General features: G+C 37.0%; 2 protein-coding genes across 4 annotated transcripts in view; one reads left to right on the forward strand and one right to left on the reverse strand.

Moving 5' to 3' along the window:
* Nucleotides 1-7,359, reverse strand: part of LOC113814775 (transcription initiation protein SPT3 homolog) — a gene marked incomplete in the record, with an annotated part of 25,765 nt that extends 18,406 nt beyond the window's left edge. For all 3 annotated transcript variants that reach the window (XM_070144247.1, XM_070144249.1, XM_070144250.1), the window contains 1 exon segment: nucleotides 7,254-7,359. In XM_070144247.1, the coding sequence (XP_070000348.1) occupies nucleotides 7,254-7,269 (16 nt within the window).
* A 177-nt stretch (nucleotides 7,360-7,536) lies between these two features.
* On the forward strand, nucleotides 7,537-18,919 carry Fbxo42 (F-box protein 42). The gene is made up of 2 exons (XM_070144246.1): nucleotides 7,537-7,917; nucleotides 14,785-18,919. The coding sequence occupies exons 1-2, from the start codon at nucleotides 7,828-7,830 to the stop codon at nucleotides 16,351-16,353; spliced, it is 1,659 nt and encodes a 552-aa protein (XP_070000347.1). The 5' UTR covers nucleotides 7,537-7,827; the 3' UTR covers nucleotides 16,354-18,919.
* The last annotated feature ends 687 nt before the right edge of the window (nucleotides 18,920-19,606 follow it).

The following is a 19,606-nucleotide window of genomic DNA, read 5'->3' on the forward strand; positions in this document are numbered from 1 at the left end:
AGGGAAAGATATAACAAAAAAATAAATACAAATCAATTTGTCCATGATTCATTGTGTATGGTATTATTTCTCCTTATCCCTAAAGCAAAAATAAAATATATTTGGTGGAAATACCTTACTCTCACATCATGTCCATTGCATATCGTGTCTGTGGTCAGTGGTCGCTTCTGATTAGTACTGACGTATTTTGCAATATGCGCAGAGAACCTGCACTGATCTTTGGAAGGTAGGATGTACACTTGTCTTATTTGGTGCTGGGGATTTTTTTATTTCTATTTTATTTATTTATTTTTCTTATTATCGTTATTACTTTTTTTTTCTTTTTTTACCGCCTCCACCAACATTTCTATCAACAAACTTGCTTGCTATTCAAAAAAAAAAAAAAAAAAAAAAAAAAAAAAAAAAAAAAAAATTGCCGTGTCCTTATGGCTATATGAAAAATGGGACAACTAGTACATTCAGTTTTTCATGCAAGTAACTTGTTTGCAGTGGATAAAATAAAACATGCAGGTCATTCAGTTACTGGAACTGATAATATGAAGGTCCATTTTTCTTATATTTATAGAACTCATACTCTCATGGACCAAGCAAAGGTAAGTAACAATAATAATGATAACAATAATAAAACTCAATCACGAAATAATTCTATAATCAAAAATAAAAAAAATTCAAACACTGTCATTGTATCATACAGCCTAGCTGACTTGGCCTGGTTGACATTTGCACCATTTCTTAAGGTCTCATATTATACACTACTTTCAAGAGGCTTACTGAAAGGATTTACTAGAAACTGAATCCCATTGTAAAGACATAAAACCCTTCAATCATTAACCTATTACTCTGATATTAAAACAGTTGGAAGAATATATGAAGAAACTGCTATTTAAAGAATTTGAAGTTCTATGCCTTACCATGTGACAACCATGTTGGAGCAAATACTGTATAAAGGCAATTATTCAAATATACTGCAAATTCTACCTAAAGAATAAGAAATATGAACAAAATGAGTAAGGTTGGTGTATCCTTCCTTGTAGTCATGCATGAAACTTTAAGTAAAGCCTAGTCAATGATAATAACAGCATTCTTGAAAGTTGTATCAAGTCAAGAAAAATTGTAGTCTGCAGATAATATATTTTCAGTACTGATTTTTTTTTTTACTTTTTGCTGTTATTTCTTTCATGAGATTCTACCACAATCATATCCAACATCTTTTGCCTTCTTACCATCCTCTGCCCTCAAAGTATGTGCTGGAGTTCCATAAAAGCTAAATAAGTTATAGCTTAGGGCCCCCCATTCTAAAGGGCCTTAAAATTTTGTTGACCTTTTAGAATTTATTGTATCCTGGATTAATACAAGTTATCTATTTGATCATGCCACTGACTGATAATATTACTATTTTCAAGCTTTACAAGATTATTATTTAAATGTTACAAGATGCTTCTTAACTTTACAAAGCTTAAGGCCCTACCATACTTGTTGTTTTTCAGTCAGTATTTTCTTTCCCACATGAATTTGAGGCTTTCCACAAATATTGCATGCATGTTAACCCATTAATGCTGGTATATTTTGAAGCCAAAAATAAAAGCTTCCGGGCAGCTACAAGATCAGCACGCAGGGCTGGCCCGAACTCTGCCCACTGTTGTGTTGGAGCAAGAGCCCCGATATAGTGTCACACTGGCGGGACGTCTGGCAATGTTTGCTTTTTTCAGGTGTCTCATATGTTGGACACCCATCGTTAGTGGGTTAAGCACATTCCAAATGGAGATGGTAGTGAATGTTTACATTTGACTAATTTCTGTCTTCATCTTGTGCTACTGATCTATTGGCTACTATTGTAATGTTTTACTGACAAATGAAATAAAAGAAGTTCACATACACATAAGCTAATGTTCATGGATATTTTTATATACAATATAGTAGTCTCCTTTACATAACTATTACTTTAAATTAATCTGATATGCATGAGAATGCTCGCTTGATTCCCAGGACCTCAATTGGATGTTGCCAAGTGTGTTTTACATGAGTACTATGTTTGATACCTTGGTAGCAGTGGTACTCTACCAGAGTGATAGGGTCAGACCACTTGCATGTGGAAAGTTCTTACGAAAATACAAAAATTAATAGAATATTAGTAGTGTGATTGGGCCTTTAAGACCTAAGCAAGCCTAAATCGAGCTGTATTTCTGTCCCTAGTTCTCTTCCCAGTGCCAGCTAGTCTTTTGACTTACCACTCTGACTTTATTCCCTTATTTAGAAAAATAAAGTTAAGCTATTGGCGTATTTGATCATTTTTCTTTTTTTCCCCACCTTCTTTCTTTTTCACATATACCTTTTTGAAATGCCAAGATTAAAGACATTATTATGTGCTTTTTGGAATCTTTAAGGACACTTCTGCCAAACCAAGAATATAAAGATGTTTTATAATTGCAATCAAAAATACTGAAAGGAAAGGATTCTTCAGGATAATAAAGAAGAAAGGAGAATCTATTCACTGAGCATGCCCATACATAACAATGTTAATATGCACCTTATACAGTAAAATAAATAAATATATAATCTATAAAACTTCAAGATATTAGGTTAGCCGAGTCTTAAAAAAAGACAAAGACAAAGACAAAACACCACATGCTACAGTTTAATATCATGAATAACCAAAATCAATCATAATGACCAGCACATGCAGATTGTATGAACAAAATTCTGGCCCCCATGCACAGCAGATACATTCAATATTTACATTTGTGTCTCATAAGTAGTCTACTTGTATATTACACTAAACTTTGGATATAAACTTATATTAATACTAAAACTAAAATGTACATGATTCTTTAATCAGTTTCAAATATAATGCCACTTCTAATGATCTACAAAATCAGGATTATGGTAATGATATGTATATTCAATAGAAAGCTTAAATAAAAACTAAAATAAATGAAATCTAATAGCAGATATATGTTCTAAATAATAATAAAATTATATATCTCATATGTTTTCCTATGACATCTGACACTATTACATACAACACTCCACTTTAGAACTGTAAGTGAATATCTTCTATTTTGTTTACTTTAATAAACTGATAGGGCAGATAGACCTATGTCATATTTGAATCTTCAAGAATTGTAAAAGACAAAGAATACTTAGCAAATTCATTTAATGAAATTAGAAATAATCAAACAACAACTTTTATATAACAATCAGTGCTAAAATTACAATACAAAGTAGAGCATAGGTAACTGCTCTGAAAAGCTGCATCTCTGATACTAATGAATCTGGTACTATTGGACTGCATATATCTACTGTCCTGGGAACCCACTAGCCAGATAGCAAAATTAGACCAGGGAAACTAATAAAAGTAAATTGTAAAAATAACCAGTACTCATGTACAATCACTGAGGGTCCCCTACAACTCTCCTTCAAGATGGTTATAAAGAGGTTTCATGTGAGCCTGTAATTAAAGTAGTATAACTTCAGGGTTGGCCTCGTCTCAGTGTCTATTGACACTTAAACTTCTTTTATTCTGGCAAGATATAACTTGGATCATGCTGTATTTAACTGAACACTACAGCTTTATGGCAGCTATAGTAAAGTTACTTCTTTTTTCCTAGATAGGAGGAGCACAGGAGCAGTATCCCAACCTAATCCCTCCGGTTCCAGTCATCTCTTCTAAACCAACCAGTTCCTATATTAGTAGAAGACCTATAACTTCCACAATCTCTATTGCTTCATAGATGAAGAAGAATGACAAATATAATTTGCCTTGCAAGAGCAACTGTCATCCCTAGAAAAATTATCTGAACAAGATGCACTGGGAACTTCTATGCTTCCAGAATTACTAGCTGAAATTAGAGCAAAGGGCAAATGTTTACAATAGGACTGCACCCGTCAGAGACGAAGTCCCCAATTCCCACCAACAATGTTGGAGGATCCCGTGGCGAATTGGGAGTTGGAGAGGAGTGATTTTATTCGTACCATGCATTTTAAAAAACAAAAGAACGTGGGAAATTGAAAATCCAAGCCAAGAATAGGATTTCATATGATAAAGAAAGATTCGGCCATGGATGATTCCACATGGCGATGTGTCAACTAACGAGCGAGTGAAGAGCATCTTAGATGCACAAACTACCAGACGGGTCACCGTATGAACCAAAAACCTAAGTCCTAACCTAGGGGCTATACCCTCTGACCCCCTCTCAATTGCTGTATTTCCCTACCAGGGGCCCGACCCCTGATCGCCTTACCAATTGTCATCTTTCTCTAACCAGGGGCTCTGCCCCTGGGCCCCCTCCCGATTGTCTAATTTCCCTACTGGGGCCTCTAGATCACCACCGAATACATTTAGAGATACAAACTAAATTTACCTTAAGATCGCGGGGACAGTGGTTGGGAAATGACGAACCACTGACGAAATTCTACAGATGGAACACTGTTATTGTATTTCACTGAGTTTAGTTTTATCCCTGATAGTTAACGATTTCAGTGAGATTGATTTCACCACAAAGTTAGAAAAAAAAAAAAAAAAAAAAGGAAACAAAAGTAGCACTGTAAACAAACTTCACCTTCAGAACAAACAAGATCTCTGATAACAGAACTGTCAAATTTACCGGGAGAGGGCAGCAATGTGCAAGTTTGGATGTACCATGTAATTCTAATGAAACTATGGTATGTATATAATAAAATCAATCACATTGTGTATTTAAGGAATGAACATTTAATAAATGCATATTTCATTAAAATTTCATATAAATTAGCATACAGATATACATCATACTACAGTGCACTCTATGAAATTTGCCGTGACATCACGAGCTACATGCGCCAAGACAGTTTATGTTGGATTCCCGCGCAGCTAAGTTATTCACTGCGATGTGAGGAGGGCTGGACTTCGTTTCTGGAGGTGTGTGGGGACTTAGTCTCTGTGCAGCATTTTGCATCCCACATTTTCATTGTTTAACTCAAATAGGTTCGATTCTGCAAATCAAATTTCTCCTAGTCACTGCAGTCCTTTTGTATACCTTAACCAATCTCAGTAAACAGAGTATATGGAAATCTATGAATACTGTACAAAACCATTATAAAGCGGCAGAATTCTAAAAGAGAATGTAGCAGGGGGAAGAAGGAGGCCTACAGGAAAAGACTTCAATTGCAAAATAACCTTACCCAGGAAAGAAAAGGAGAGCAGGTCCATGTGTTACTGGATGACACTATATGAGCTCTATCTTGCCATAAAAGATTAGGTTTTTTAGGCATTTGCTAAGGCACTGTCAGGCATAGAGGCTGTAACTATCACTTGATGCTAAACATTTTAATTACTGTCATTATTTAAACTATAATAGTTTCAACAGCTAAAAGTACAACATCTACAAAATAAAAATCATAGCCAGAACATCTGGCCCAGATTATTAGTACAGTATTGTGCAAATTCTTCGAAAAACTACCCAAAAGAGTTAGTTACTATGAGCAAAAAAGTTTTTATCTGGTACTGTATAATAGTGGTACCAGATTTTGGGGAAATAATGTGTTTTCTGAATATTTTCATATGTTTCAAGAGATTACATACATTAACAGTTGTGCAAACCACCCATTATTATATGTTACTGCTCTCTCTCTGTTCTAATAATTTTAGGGGACATGTTAGCAACTGAATGAGTTGCAGGGGGAATAATTGAATATTGTTGGAAAATTGTATACAAAAAGCCCCAGAGAAGTCTTTGAAAGTAAAAATCAAAGGGTCCATAATTCAAAGTCTACATAAATTTGTCAGCAATTTAAAGACTGGAATTTAAAATCTGATTCTGCATTTATTTACTGAAGCATGAAATGTACTGTTTAAACCTGTAACCTAACTTAGCCCCTAACCAGGGAGCACTGCCCCCAGTGGCTACAATGAATTTGCCCTATTTTGCCCAACCCCTATCCAGGGTGCTCTTACTATCTAGCCTATATGTCTATAAATTACTGCAGGGAAAGTAAAGCTCTTGCTTAAAAGAAGCTACATATGTGATCAAGTGGTGGTTGGAGGGTGCACACCAGATAGTAAGCAAAATACTGCTCATACTCCTCTCTACAAGTATTCTGTTCCTAAGCTATATTTTGTGTGTAAGTCTTATGAGTTCACAAAATCTTATTGTATTCCGCAAATACCTGTACTTGGACAGGTGTAAATATGACTCTCATCTCATAATTATTATTATTAGGGTAATTCATTTTCTTATTATTAGAAGCAAATTTGCATCAGACCTTTCCAACACCTATATGACAAGCCACTTTTTACTGATCCTTTCTATTCCACATAAGCTCTATTGCCTCACTTTTCCCTTGCCATATTTCCTTAAGCTAAATATGCTTTAATCTCTATCTACAGACACCCTTCCCTCCACTATCACACACTATTTTCTATGCTTCATACCATTCTTTTTGGCCTTCAACTAGCTTCCCTATTATATTTAGCAGGGTTGCAAAGACTGAAAACTTTACTTCTATTGCTTTTTCATGTACCTATAACACACATATATTACATGTGTGAGATCTAGATACCCTTTTTTTCCAAAAGGTATTAAGCAGAAAAACAGAAAACAAATACTAAGATCATGAATATTTCCATATAAATAGCAAGGATTGGTTCTTCTTTGAAAGGCAACTTTAACAATGTGCATTTATCTATATTGCAACTTGGTAACTTAGCACATACAGTAAATAGACATGTGAATACACTGTTATTTATTATACGTAATGGGGAGCAATGTTCTATGGGCAATGAAACATTGGATACATGCAATGATTCTTTATTTGCACAAGAAATTGCAATGAACAACTGAGAACTGCTTGTTTTATACTATAGTAATAAAAATGATTTGAAATTTGAATGCCACCATTAAAATGTACCTCTCCTTGTTACAAAGCAATAAATGACAAATCTTCTAGGCCTACCCTCCCCTAGAAGTATACCATAACAAACCATGACACTCAACCTCTTTGTAATCAGTAATCACACTAACCAGTCCTTCATCTCTTTAAACTCCCTCCTACAAAGTAACTACGACAGACAACATGGAAACAAGTAAATGCCATACAGTTACTGCTGTTGCTACTGTCCATTGCATCAGCTTTAATAGTGGTAACAAGGACGACCAAATTGGCTACTGCATCACGTTGAAACAATGGATAAATACTAAACACGGGTCGTTGTAGACGTTTCACAAATAAAATGTGATGATATAATTGAAATATATTGAAAATCAATCAATCCATACCGGTTACAAACGACATACTGATGTCTTGAAGCAACAATCACAAACGAATAATGTCAAGGAGGACGCAATAAATAAACCGAAGGATGGGGCTGAAAAGTCAAAACAAAAAGTAGTTGCGGGCCCAAAGAATGTAACACTAATGCAGAGATTTATTACGAAGTAGAATATTTCTGTCCAAATAAAATCCAAATTATATTATTACATAATAACTGTAGTTATCTGCATACATTACCATTTTGGTTATTTAATATAGATTATCTCCGCGACCTATAATATTTTGGTCAGGGTTATGATACACATAATAGCTGCCAAATTGCTCTATATCTGTATTCTTTTAATTTTATTTAGAATATGAAGAGACAAAACATAGACAAATACTATATAAAAATAATTCATACTATAAAGATTAAATGAAAATGACCAACTTTATATGATGAGTTTCTTCTTATCAGACGGAAAACAGAGGAGAGTGTGGGAGTCACAGACTTCAGCACCGTTGCAGAGTATAATAAATAACAACTTATAAATGCATGTTAACTATTTATAGATACTTACAGACTTAAAATTTTTCATCATGGCTTGCGTTGATGACCTCCCTGAAGAAATACTGGAGTATATATTGTGTCTTATATCACCTTACAACGATTTAAGAAATTGTAGACAGGTGAGTTGTTTCTATAACATTGTATTTTTCTCAGTATTGTTTCCTCAGTTTTATATTTACGGATATTTTGGTGTTACAGATATTATTCCGATGTTCTTTAAGTGAAGTGATTTTGGTAAAGTGATATTCTTAGCAAACGCTCTGGATCTAGACTAGTTATGTGGAACTTTATCTGTAGCCATGCTGGAATTGGAGGGGTTTCTGCTATATATCCATAGTTGATAGGCTTTCGGTTTTCTGTGTGCTGGCATTCACAAAACCTGAAATTCCCCACATTATCATGTGCTTGCGTATGGTATTTTCTTGTTAGATTACACTGGGAATGTGTTTAATGGCCTTTGCTGCAGCATCATTTGACTGGTGTACGAAATTCAGTGCAATTATCCATGACTTAAACATACCCAGTGGTCATATATGATGGACTGTTATACCTCAATTCCAGTGCCTCGACTCCAGGCACATGTGTGGACAACATTTGCTATTTAGAATTGGAAATTATGTAGGCAATTTTTTCACAAAGCTGTCCAAATTTGTTATTTCTACTCACAATTATATAAGTGAAAGTATTGGTGATTGTTTGGGAAATGACTCCTTAGAGACCAGATCCAGCTTTTCTGGCAGTTACAGTCTGTGTGTCACCTCTCACATGACAGGAATTGAGAAAGAGCTAAGTTATTGAGTTGCTAGATGCATTCTTCCTACCTTGGTTATTTTCATGCACATTTGTATGTATGTTGAGTATCTAAAACACAGAATAACCCACCTTAGAATATCAAAAGCCATCCAGGATATTATATTCCAGATAACTGTGTACCAGTCAAAAACATAACCAATACAGTAAAGCAGCTAGCCACCAGCCGCAGCCATTCCCATTATGTCACAGATGTGGGGGGATCTTTGTTGTATGTCTGGCACAAGTCACTACCACACTGGCCATTCCTCCTGGGAAATCCACATACATTGTCATATGAACCAAAAACCTTCTAAGCTGTGGGTTTCACCCCCCAGATCGCCACCCAATCACTACATTTACCTATTGGTGACTCCACCCTGCACCCCCACATGAACATCAATGAGTATAGTTCCCTCACCCCTCTTTACAGAAGTGTCATTAGATTTTCCCTATTTTAGTGCAGTCCTTGTATTAATGATACAAAAAATTACTTATATGGTACACAGATCTCCTATTATCAACTTGGGAAGGAAATACCATAGATGAAAAGTGTCATATTTTGTTGTTCCATTCATCATAAGCAAAGTTTACCTTGTACCATATGGCAATGTGAAACTGAAGCTATATGGATACAAAGTAGGCAGATGTTGAATGTAGTACACCTTTTCACATAACAGATCAGACATTTCCCTGCAAATTTCTAACAAGCCACATAGTGTTTGGACTATTAGTTTTGTCCTTTGACATTTCTCCATGTCTAATTGACACTAACAGAAATGTCCAACAGTGTAAGAAAATAGTTTTGGCAAGTGGCTTAGTCACATTTTGATTGACGAAGTACAAATATACTTTTACAATGATAATGAGAAACTGGATGGTTTCAAACGATTATTTGACAATTAACAAAATAATATATATGTACGCTGGCAATGTATGTATGTATCGTACAATTCTGCCCCCATCTCTTACTTGTTTTTGGACCTCAGAACTTGTCTCAACTAATTTTGCATGGTCTTTTCTTCTCCCTCTTTCCTTTTCCTTTTCTTCTTCATCCCTTCTTCTGTCCACTTCTTAAGGTGTGAGAGCTGTGCTGAAAGGATGAAAGGCTTTTTTTGTATTAGTCATGAATGGTTTCCAGGAACCATGGGCATGGTATTCTCTTAGTTAATTGCCTAGCCTTTACCCCTTTTGGGGACCTTTCTTTTTCCACTTATATCAGGCTCACCATGGCCAATAATGAAGATTCTTTATCCATATTAGGGGTATTACCCCATGGACCTGGATAACGTTGCGGTCATGTCAAGGAAAAACTTGAGCAGCTGCCCGGGTGACATGAACATGTTGTGAACCAGGCAAATTGGCTGCGGCCTGGGAGACACAAATGGCCATCATGAGCGAAGGCCAGAATGACGGAAAAGACTCACCATGAGTGCACAAACCTCTTGGAGTGTGATTTGACATTTGGTGCTTAGCAGGGGGCTTTAGCAGTATTCCCATTGATAAATGAATATGGAATGTAACGTGCATAAGCAGTGACTGGAAGAGCACCGGCTCTAGGGAAGACGCCATTTACATGCTGTGCACTGTATTCCTGGCTGCTGTGGCTGGCGGTGCAGGCTGTATTACGTCAAATTGAAACTTACGAAAAAATTAGATATATGACACAAATAACCAAAGGGTTAAGGCTTGCCCCTTCATCAATTAGTCTATCTAAATTTGATTTCACTGGATTCCCAAACCCTGCCTCTCATTTGACCTTGGTTTTGACCACAAATACTAATACTCCCTCCTTATTCTTTATTGACAACTCTATCAATTCTTAACCACCCACCAAAGTCATTATTTAACCTTCAGAATGCACCCCTTCTTCTCTCAACAGTCTTCACTCCATCTCCTACTGCACAGTCTTCTTCATTGTCTGCTTCCTCCCTTCTTATTATCTCACTGTATTACCTCACTCCACACCAGCCCATCTTCTTCCCACCTTTCTCCTTCTACTGCTGCCATCTCTGTAAACTTTTTGAATACTCTCTTTGGCCCAGCCAAGTGGGATCATTTCTCTGTGATTCCAGCCCCTAACTCTGACAATATCCTTCTCTTCCAAAAATGCCTCCAAGAACAAGTAGACAAAGTTTCCTTTCAGAGTTGCTCCAATTATCCATGCCTTGTCACAGTTACATCTGAGTCTCAAGCTCATACACTATCAACCCTGACTGACCTCACTGGCAAACCTGTTCCTTCTACATTCAGAGTATTTGTCAATATCCATCCTCCTCCCCTTCAAGTTTCCCTTAACCCACGAACGATGGGTGTCCCACATATGAGACACCAAAAGAAATAAACATTGCCGGGCATCCCGCCAGTGTGACGCCCCGCACGCCGATTTTGTAGCCGCCCGGAATCTTTTATTTTCGGCTTCAAAATAAACTGGCGTTAAGGGGTTAAGGATAATGGGGAATGAAGAGGGAATGGTGCACATAGAAAAGAGAATGGGGTGTGTTGGGATAGAGTGGGAGGAAGAGGGGTAGGGGGAACTTGAGGGGGAGGATTCTTCTCCTACTACTTCTCCAATAGCCATTTCTACCCATACTACCTGTTGATTATCTCATAATAGCTCTCTGGCCAGTTTTCCTTAAACAATGTTCCTATTGCTTCCCCAGCCACAGATACACTCCATTTGCTTCCTCTCTTTACCCTTGTCCCTATCATACTATCCTATAAAACTCTTTAACCCTTGACATCTAACACATTTTATCCTAATTGTTAACTCCTTTTTACCCTTTTCACAGCAATATTTTACCATAGTGCTATATGACCTTTGATGTGTTGCACATTTATTTGTTTCAACCTTTAAACATTTCATTGGATTCCCGACCCCTTCCTTTCCTTTGACTATGGTTTTGACCATTGATACTAATACTTTCTCCTCGCTTACTGACAACTCTATCCTTTCTGAACCACCCACCCAAGTCATCACAACTTTCTGAATGCACCCCTTCCTGTCTCTCAACATTCTCCACTCTATCTCCTACAGCACTGTCTTTTTCATTGTCTACCCTCTCCCCCCTTATTACTACTCTTCAACCTTACTGTCCTCCCCCCCACAGTACTACTTAACTCAGCACCACCATCTTCCTCCAGCCCTTGTCTTTCTCCTGCATCCACCTCTGCAAACCTTTTAAGTACTCACTTTGGCCCAACCAAGTGGGATCAATTTTTTGGTATTCCCCTTACAGCCTCTTATTTTGACAATACCCTTCTTTTCCAACAATGTCTCAAAAAACAAGTAGGCAGAATTGCCATTTGCAGTGGTTCTGAACTTTAACTCCTTGTCACAGTTAGGCCTACATCTGAATCCCAAGCTCATGCACAATCAAACCTGACTGATCTCACTGTCAAACCATTTGCGCCGAACCTCACTCCTCTCTTAATACTTATACTGGAACTGTTTCGGTCTCCCTGACTGATTGATCTATCTATGACAAGAACTGGTCAGACTGTGTAAATGACCTACTTGCCTGCCTTAATTATGATGCAGTGGCAGTACAGTGCTACACTCTTCCTCCCAGAGGGCCAGCAATGTAAGTCCCACACCATTATTGCAAAGATCAGCTTTTGCAGACATTACCTCCCCAAGAAGTGTATATTGGTAGTGTCCTGCCCTGTCCGACCATATCAGCCCCTTCTTCATCAGTGTCAAATGTTGGCGTTTTGGTCACCCAACCAAACACTGTCATCCACAGCCTTCTGCCCTCTATATGTCCAACCTGGTCATCAGGTTTCAAATTGCTCTGCTCAGTCATGTACATGAGCCAGTGGTGGCTCCCATAATGTATTTCATAGTAGCTGCTCTGCCTATATGCTCAAATGTGAGTAGTAGTTCTCAGATTCAAGCTATGCCTCACTCTACATGAGACCAGACAGGAAGCATGACAACGAGGTATTTCTCTCTACCTCTCTAAACTGTCCTTTGCCCTCTCCTCTCTCATCTTCTCAGGATTTCTCAGCATCTTCCATGGTATCTCTTCCCTCCTGAACCATCCTACCTCTGCTCCCCCTCTCCCCCAGTCAAATACCTTTTTCAGTCTAAATCGAGATGCCCCAATCTCTATCACTTCCCCGATCCCTACTCCCTACTTTACCTGCCACGTCAGACAATTAAAACATTCCACTCCATCTTCTACTACCACACCCAGCTCTTCCTCTGCTCTTTGGATATCTATCCCCTCTTCGCATCCCAAGAAAACTTGTTACTGAGACCTTTTCACCCAACTCCACTCTCTCCTCCACCCTCCAATCCCTTTGTTTCTATTCCCTCTACATTTGCTGATGTCCATCCTCCTGCTCTTCAAGTTCCCCCTACCCACCCACCTTCACAACAGTGTCCTCCAGACCCCTCCCTTTTTAACATTCTTCCTGATACTTTACCACCTTCCCCAGTCCCCATTTCATATTCCCCAGATTTGTCTCCTGTTTCTCCAACAGACTTGAACAATGTCCCTATTCCTTCCCCAGTCACAGATACACTTCATTTCATTCAATCTCCCTACCCCCTTAACCCTTTTCTCTTTTACGAATCTCTGCTTTACTTCATTTACTCTCCTCATTACCCTTTTCACTGCCATACTATCCTCTAGTACTCTAATCTTTGACATCTAACACATTTGATCCTAATTTTTTAATCCATTGCCGCCGGGTGGCACATACGTACATGCCATGGCTGTTGTGGACCGAACGCCAGGGGGCATCATGTCATGCCCATTCCCATGCCACTGGCTTGTTGGACGGAGGTTATTTTTCTCCAATAGTAGCGGCTTCATTTATATGGTAAAGATTTTAGGCAATGGCACCTATAATGAAGGTAAACCTTCAAAATTTTAATATTTTTATAAATTTTAGCTAAATAAAAGCTTTTAGGTGCTAAGTGTCGCTCACAAACTACCGATTGAGCCGGGCGCAATCGGGAAACTGCTGATGCGCGCCAACAAGCCCGTGAATACGTCCACTTGCCAAAATTTTTACCCGTTGGTGAGGGGTTAAGTCATTCTTACCTTTTTCACCACAATATTTTACCAAAGTGCTATAGGACCTGTGATGTCTAGCATATTTATTTGTTTCAACTATTAATCATTGTTGCTTTCCTTTCAGTGTATATTTATCTTATTTTACCTTCAGTATTATTATTTCTAGCATTTGAATGTTATTTTTCTGTGTGTGTATAGTCCAGAAGACTCACCTGGTAAAGCTAGTTCTTTTGGAGCATGAGTCTTAATTTTCCTTTGTCAGTCTTGTAATCCATTAAGTGTTACATTAGTTTACACATAGGGTACCCCCAGAGGTTACAATTTTTTTTTTTTCTTTCTTTCTAAGCCCAAACAACATGAAATCAATCAAGAAACACAAATGAAAACCTTAAAAGGGATCAGCACACCATTTTTATAAACCAGCGGCAGGTGCTAGACTGTGACTTCCCCAACCCCACTGTTGCCACATCTTCTCCCTTCGCTTCTGATGCACTTTATATGCTGTTTTCCAGCATATTTTATATATGTTAGTTGTAGCCATGAAGTAGATGGAGATGAGGCAGCATCAGCTACAGTGCATGTGGTGGCAGAGGGCCCCTCATGCTCATCATCACTGCTTTCTTTGTTCTCAGAAAAACCTTTGCCAAATACATAATCTCTATCTTTATCTCTATCATCTAAGAGATTGTGACTATCAGAGTCACCCTGATCATCAATAAATTCTCCACCATCTTCGCGTCTACCTGCCATGACTATAAGGGTAGCTCTGGCGGCAGGAGAGTACCCAGAATTCCCACACCTTCTTAGGAAACATGGTAGACACTCCCAGGAAACTAATTACTGTCCATATATTTGTAAAACGGCATGGGGACATGAGAAACCTCCGGACGTACCTAACGCAAGCACGTCATGTGATGTGAGAAACACTTAGCGGGTTAAGAATAAGAGTCAGACTGATAAGCATATTTATATCTCCCTTTATGTGGAGACCTTGTAACAAGCATTAAGCCAAGTATTCAAAGGCGGGAAATACCATACGGAGTTTTTCATCTTATTTTTTCTGTACTGTTAGAGTTATCAAAATATTTTGGTACTGCATTTCAACAAGAGTAGTTACTTATGAGAAAATCAAAACCATGGAATGCTAATGAAAAGTATTTCCTTTTTCAGGTGTGCCAGCGATGGTATACATGTTGTCAAGGTGTTGTTGAAAAAAGGAAGTCTCGTTTCTTTTCTGCTCTTCGAGCTGGGTGTGTGGAATGGTTTAGCCCAGTGTACCCAAGTCACATCATTCCCATCAGCAGAAGATACTCACACTCAGCATGTGTACATGAATCCTCTATGTATGTTTTTGGTGGATGTACATCAACGAATACTACCTTCAATGACTTATGGCGGTTTGATTTAGGGCTACATGGATGGACTCGTCTATTGACAACTGGCACATATCCTTCTCCAAAGGCCTATGCTTCTATGGTAACATGGAACAATTGTCTAGTGTTATTTGGTGGTTGGACACACCCTTCCCTCTACCCATTACACCAGCAGTGGGTCTTGTTTAGTGAACTTCATGTTTATGATATTTTGGGTAATCGTTGGACCCAGCTGTACTATCCTGGATCACCACCACCAACAGCTGGTCACTCTGCATCTGTACATGGAAGTGTGATGGTTGTTTTTGGGGGCTTGCAAAAGCAAGAGGGAACATCTGCAAGTACTAATGATGTATTTTGCTTGGACCTTGTAAGACAGTGTTGGTTTAAACCAGTTGTATCAGATCCCATGCCAAAGCCTAGGTATGGGCATTCACAAATTAAGTTGAATGAAAAGCACATTCTCATATTAGCAGGATGTGGAGGCTCTAATAAACTGTACAATGATATTTGGCTTCTAACATTACCAGACAATATATATGATCCAAGTGCTAAGTGGCAGTGGGAACAAATTTCAGTAGAGGAGTCAGAGTTTATGCCTTCACAGATGTGGTACAATCCTGCTTGTAAAGTTGGAAATAGCATAGTTGTATTATCAACCTGTGGATCAAACAGCAACTCTGCAGGTGGCAATATGTCACAACTTCTAGTACCAGGTACAGTAAGGAGACAACCTGCCAATGTTTGGGTTCCTCCAGCACAGCAGCCAGAAGTCCAGCCACATGAACATCCTCCTCCAGATCGTCATCAGTTGGAGCCAAATGTGAATGGTCAGCGTGGTTTTCTTAGGCCTGGTTTAAGGGCTGTAGACCAGGCAGAATCAAGCAGTGATGAGAATGATGACCTTAATCCACAAGGTGGACCAGGAGTACCAGGAAGAGGAAGGCCACGACCATCCATAAGACCCAATGCATCCAGTGATAGAGAACGCCGTCTCCAAGTCTTGTCAAGAATGAAAGAAAGACTTCGTGAATTGTCAAGGCACCAGCAGGGGGAACAAAGTGCAGCAGCACCAATGAAACCAGCTCCTACTAGAAGTACAGTAATTCCTCATATGTTGGACATAGGTCAAGTTATCACTACAAAGAGAGCAAAATGGTGGCCAGTCAACCAAGGTGGAATCCTCTCAACAAGCTCAGGCACACCACCTCAGCCATCTCTCCTGTATTCCCTAGTTCTTGGTCGAGGTCACCTTGTCATGTTTGGTGGCATTCCCCATGACCCCACTGGAGGACAGGGTCAGGAGACAGTTTCTAACTCTGTAATATTTGTATCTGCTCCTTCCAGTTCTTTTATTACTGCATAATTAGCTATGACGAAATGCTGAGTTCAAATTCCTTGCTCTCTCAGATGTTTGAAACAATTCTCTGCTTAATTTTGGGTTTCAAATATTTCTTTAAAAAAGAGAGAGATCTACTTCTGTTGATACTCCTGACACCCTTTATTTTTACCACTTTGTCTGGCCTATAAGATGCATTTTTTTTTTAAAATTAAATACATACTTACATTCAAGATATCTGTTTAATAGATTAAAGATCAAGTTAAAAAATTGTATTATTACATTAATTTCACATCACATCAAAATAATTTTCCATAAATATATAGTAAAATAAAGTTTTGTTTTCTATAAAATGCTCTTGAACAACAGATGTGTCTTACAGACTGGCAAATTTGGTATGTATAATTCAAAATCATATATTTCATAAACAGATTAGAAAGAAAACATTCCTATATGTTATTAAAAAAAGATGAAAAATACTTTATATTGCATTATTTGATCCAAAGTAATTAGCACAAGTACTTGCTACCTCAAGTACTAAATACCCCAGAGTAGATTACAGCAATATACATCTTAATATCTTTTTTTATTTATGTACACAAAAAATGTGGATCATAATTTAATAATTGAGCCAAAGTTTACTTTTCTTTCATTTTTACTACCACAGTATTCTATATTTTCCCTTGTTTACCTTGAAATACCATGATATGCATTCTGAGATTTAAATTTGGATTCTATTCTGTTGGATGTAGCATGGATGCTACTAACCTTGTTTTTTTATATTGTTCTAACTTTAAAAGGAAGCTGTTCTCATTTAAGTAAGAAGAAAGGTATTTTCACTAATTATTCAGTTAATATAAGTGTACATGAAATTGACTTGTCCAATTACCATCTCTGTCATTACTATATGAAGAGAATATTTGACAGGAGTTACTGGAATGTTACTGGAGTTGCACATTGGTTTAAGTTATGCTTCATGTCTGATTATATTACGGTCCTTGGTAAGGAACTGAAGAAAAGGCCTTTTCTCTGTAAGAGTAGCAACTTTTAACATAACAGACAAGACAAATACTTTTGTTCTTCTGAGTGCATGTACATTTCAAATGATGGTCACATATTCAGCATCAAATAAGACTAATAATTTTTTGTTCTTTTGTGTGCAGACATACTTCTTAAAAGGTCACATATTACAGCATTAGCTTTGGTTTGTTACATATATGCAATATACATTTAGAGCAGCTTTGCCCCTTTCTGTGATTAATTTGTGGAGTGTTTTTTCATGTTTTTTATAATTTCACAGTAATGTATTGAACAAATTATCATATCAGGGAAAAGATTGCACATAAAAATTGTGTTTTGGTTGTATAATTGCATGCATATTGATATGCTATCAATTTTATATTGTTTTGTGAGCTTAATAGATAAAGACAGAATATTTTGATGTTTGAGCCCTTTATAATCTTTATTCTAAACTGGTCTTGTTGATGAAAAGTAATGTTCATTTTAATCATTAATACATTTATTTTCTTACATCACATTTTTGTCAGTGATGCTTTCAAGCTGATCTCTTGTAAAACCATTTTCATGTATATCCTTTTTTATCAATGCAGGTTCCCCCCTTGAAGAATGAATATTATCTGTTCAAATTTTAATTTGAACCATATGTTTTCTCTATTTTTTTATTATCTTTAGGAGAGTAGAAAAAATACAATTTTCATAAATTTTGGTGAAAGCCAGTGCAGTACAGTATCATATGTTAGTGCCAAAAGCATGGGTTATATACTGTTTAATGTTTGAAAAAATCAAGAAGAATTTATATATCTTTTTTTTTTTTTTTAATAAGAATAGTGTCTTATATTTTCTTTATATTATTATTGGTTAAAATTAATGTGTTCTGTTAGCAGCTCCTAAATAATAATTTGAGCTGTTTTGTTCTAGTCAGTAAATATTATCTTTTCTGTTAATAATGTGGTCTCCATCTTCAAACTTTATGTTTAGTTTTAAATATCACATACAAGCAGGTGATTTTACAAAATGAAATAACATTGTTACGATGATTAATGCTATGAATATCATTCGTCCTGCAGATCCCTTGCTATACATGGTAAACTGAAAATAAATGATTAAATTTGTCATGTATACAGTAACAGATAAATGATGGAAAGTAAAAACAAAGAAAATATACCATGTTCAAATGTGAAACTATTTTTCTACATGAAGTGTGAGTTATGTAAGAAGTGTGTAAATGTTTTAATTGGTACTAAAAATGAAATTTGCTGATATACATATAAAAAAATTACATGTATAAAAAAAAAAAAATTGCCAAACATTTCTTTACACCTTACCAATTAATTTGCAAGCTTATAAAATATGTAAAATGAAATTACATTAACCAAACACAAGCAAAGATTGATTATTGTATGTATCAGGTGCAGCTAATAGGTAATATATAATTTGTCGGATAATCCTTTTACAACTCTGATTTATGTAATGCTGGCTCTACATGTCCTACCATTGTATGTTGGATAGTTTCATCTTGTTTAATCTGTGAAAATGAAGGAAAGTTTACAAGTAAATACAAGTTTATCTAGTGTCAAGAGCATTATTTACCCTTTTCTATTTTTTCACCTTTGTTTGAAAAAAATAATAAAAATAAATAGAAAAAAATAATGATAAAATAAAGAAAGATCACAGAATTTTGATCATCACAATAGTGAAAAATTCTTGTCCATGTACATTTAATGCAAGGTTTTTCTTCTCTTTGTCCCTTCTTCATCTTTTCTTCTTTATAATGAAGACCTTTAACATTTTATTTCTTTCAGTTTTATTGTTCACTTGGGGAAAGCTGATATTGCATTTCTTTGTGACAATACAATTTGTGAATCTGAAGTGAATGTAGACCTCATGTGATAAGCACAAATAGATTTTATGCTCATTTAAGTTTAAGACAAAGAATACCCTCCCAAAACCTAGCTAGTTGTCATCGTGGGAGGGCTTAGGAGACGAGGATTGAGACCCAATGCAGAGGATTACCTCTACCTTAGGCCTCAGCCCTTGCCTCAACTAATTTTGCTTGGTCCTTTCTTCTCTTCTTTCCTTTTTACACATCTTCTTTATTCCCTTCTTCTATTCCACTCCTAAGGTGTGAGAGCTTTGCTGAAAGGATGAAAGGCTGGCTTTGTGTCTGTCACGAACGGCCCCATCTTCCTCTCGCCCTTGTCCTTCTACTACCTCTACCTGTGCAAACCTTCTGAGTACTCTCCTTGGCCCAGCCAAGTGG

The sequence above is a fragment of the Penaeus vannamei genome, chromosome 31 (genome assembly GCF_042767895.1).
Source record: "Penaeus vannamei isolate JL-2024 chromosome 31, ASM4276789v1, whole genome shotgun sequence".
Classification (NCBI taxonomy): Eukaryota; Metazoa; Arthropoda; class Malacostraca; order Decapoda; family Penaeidae; genus Penaeus; species Penaeus vannamei.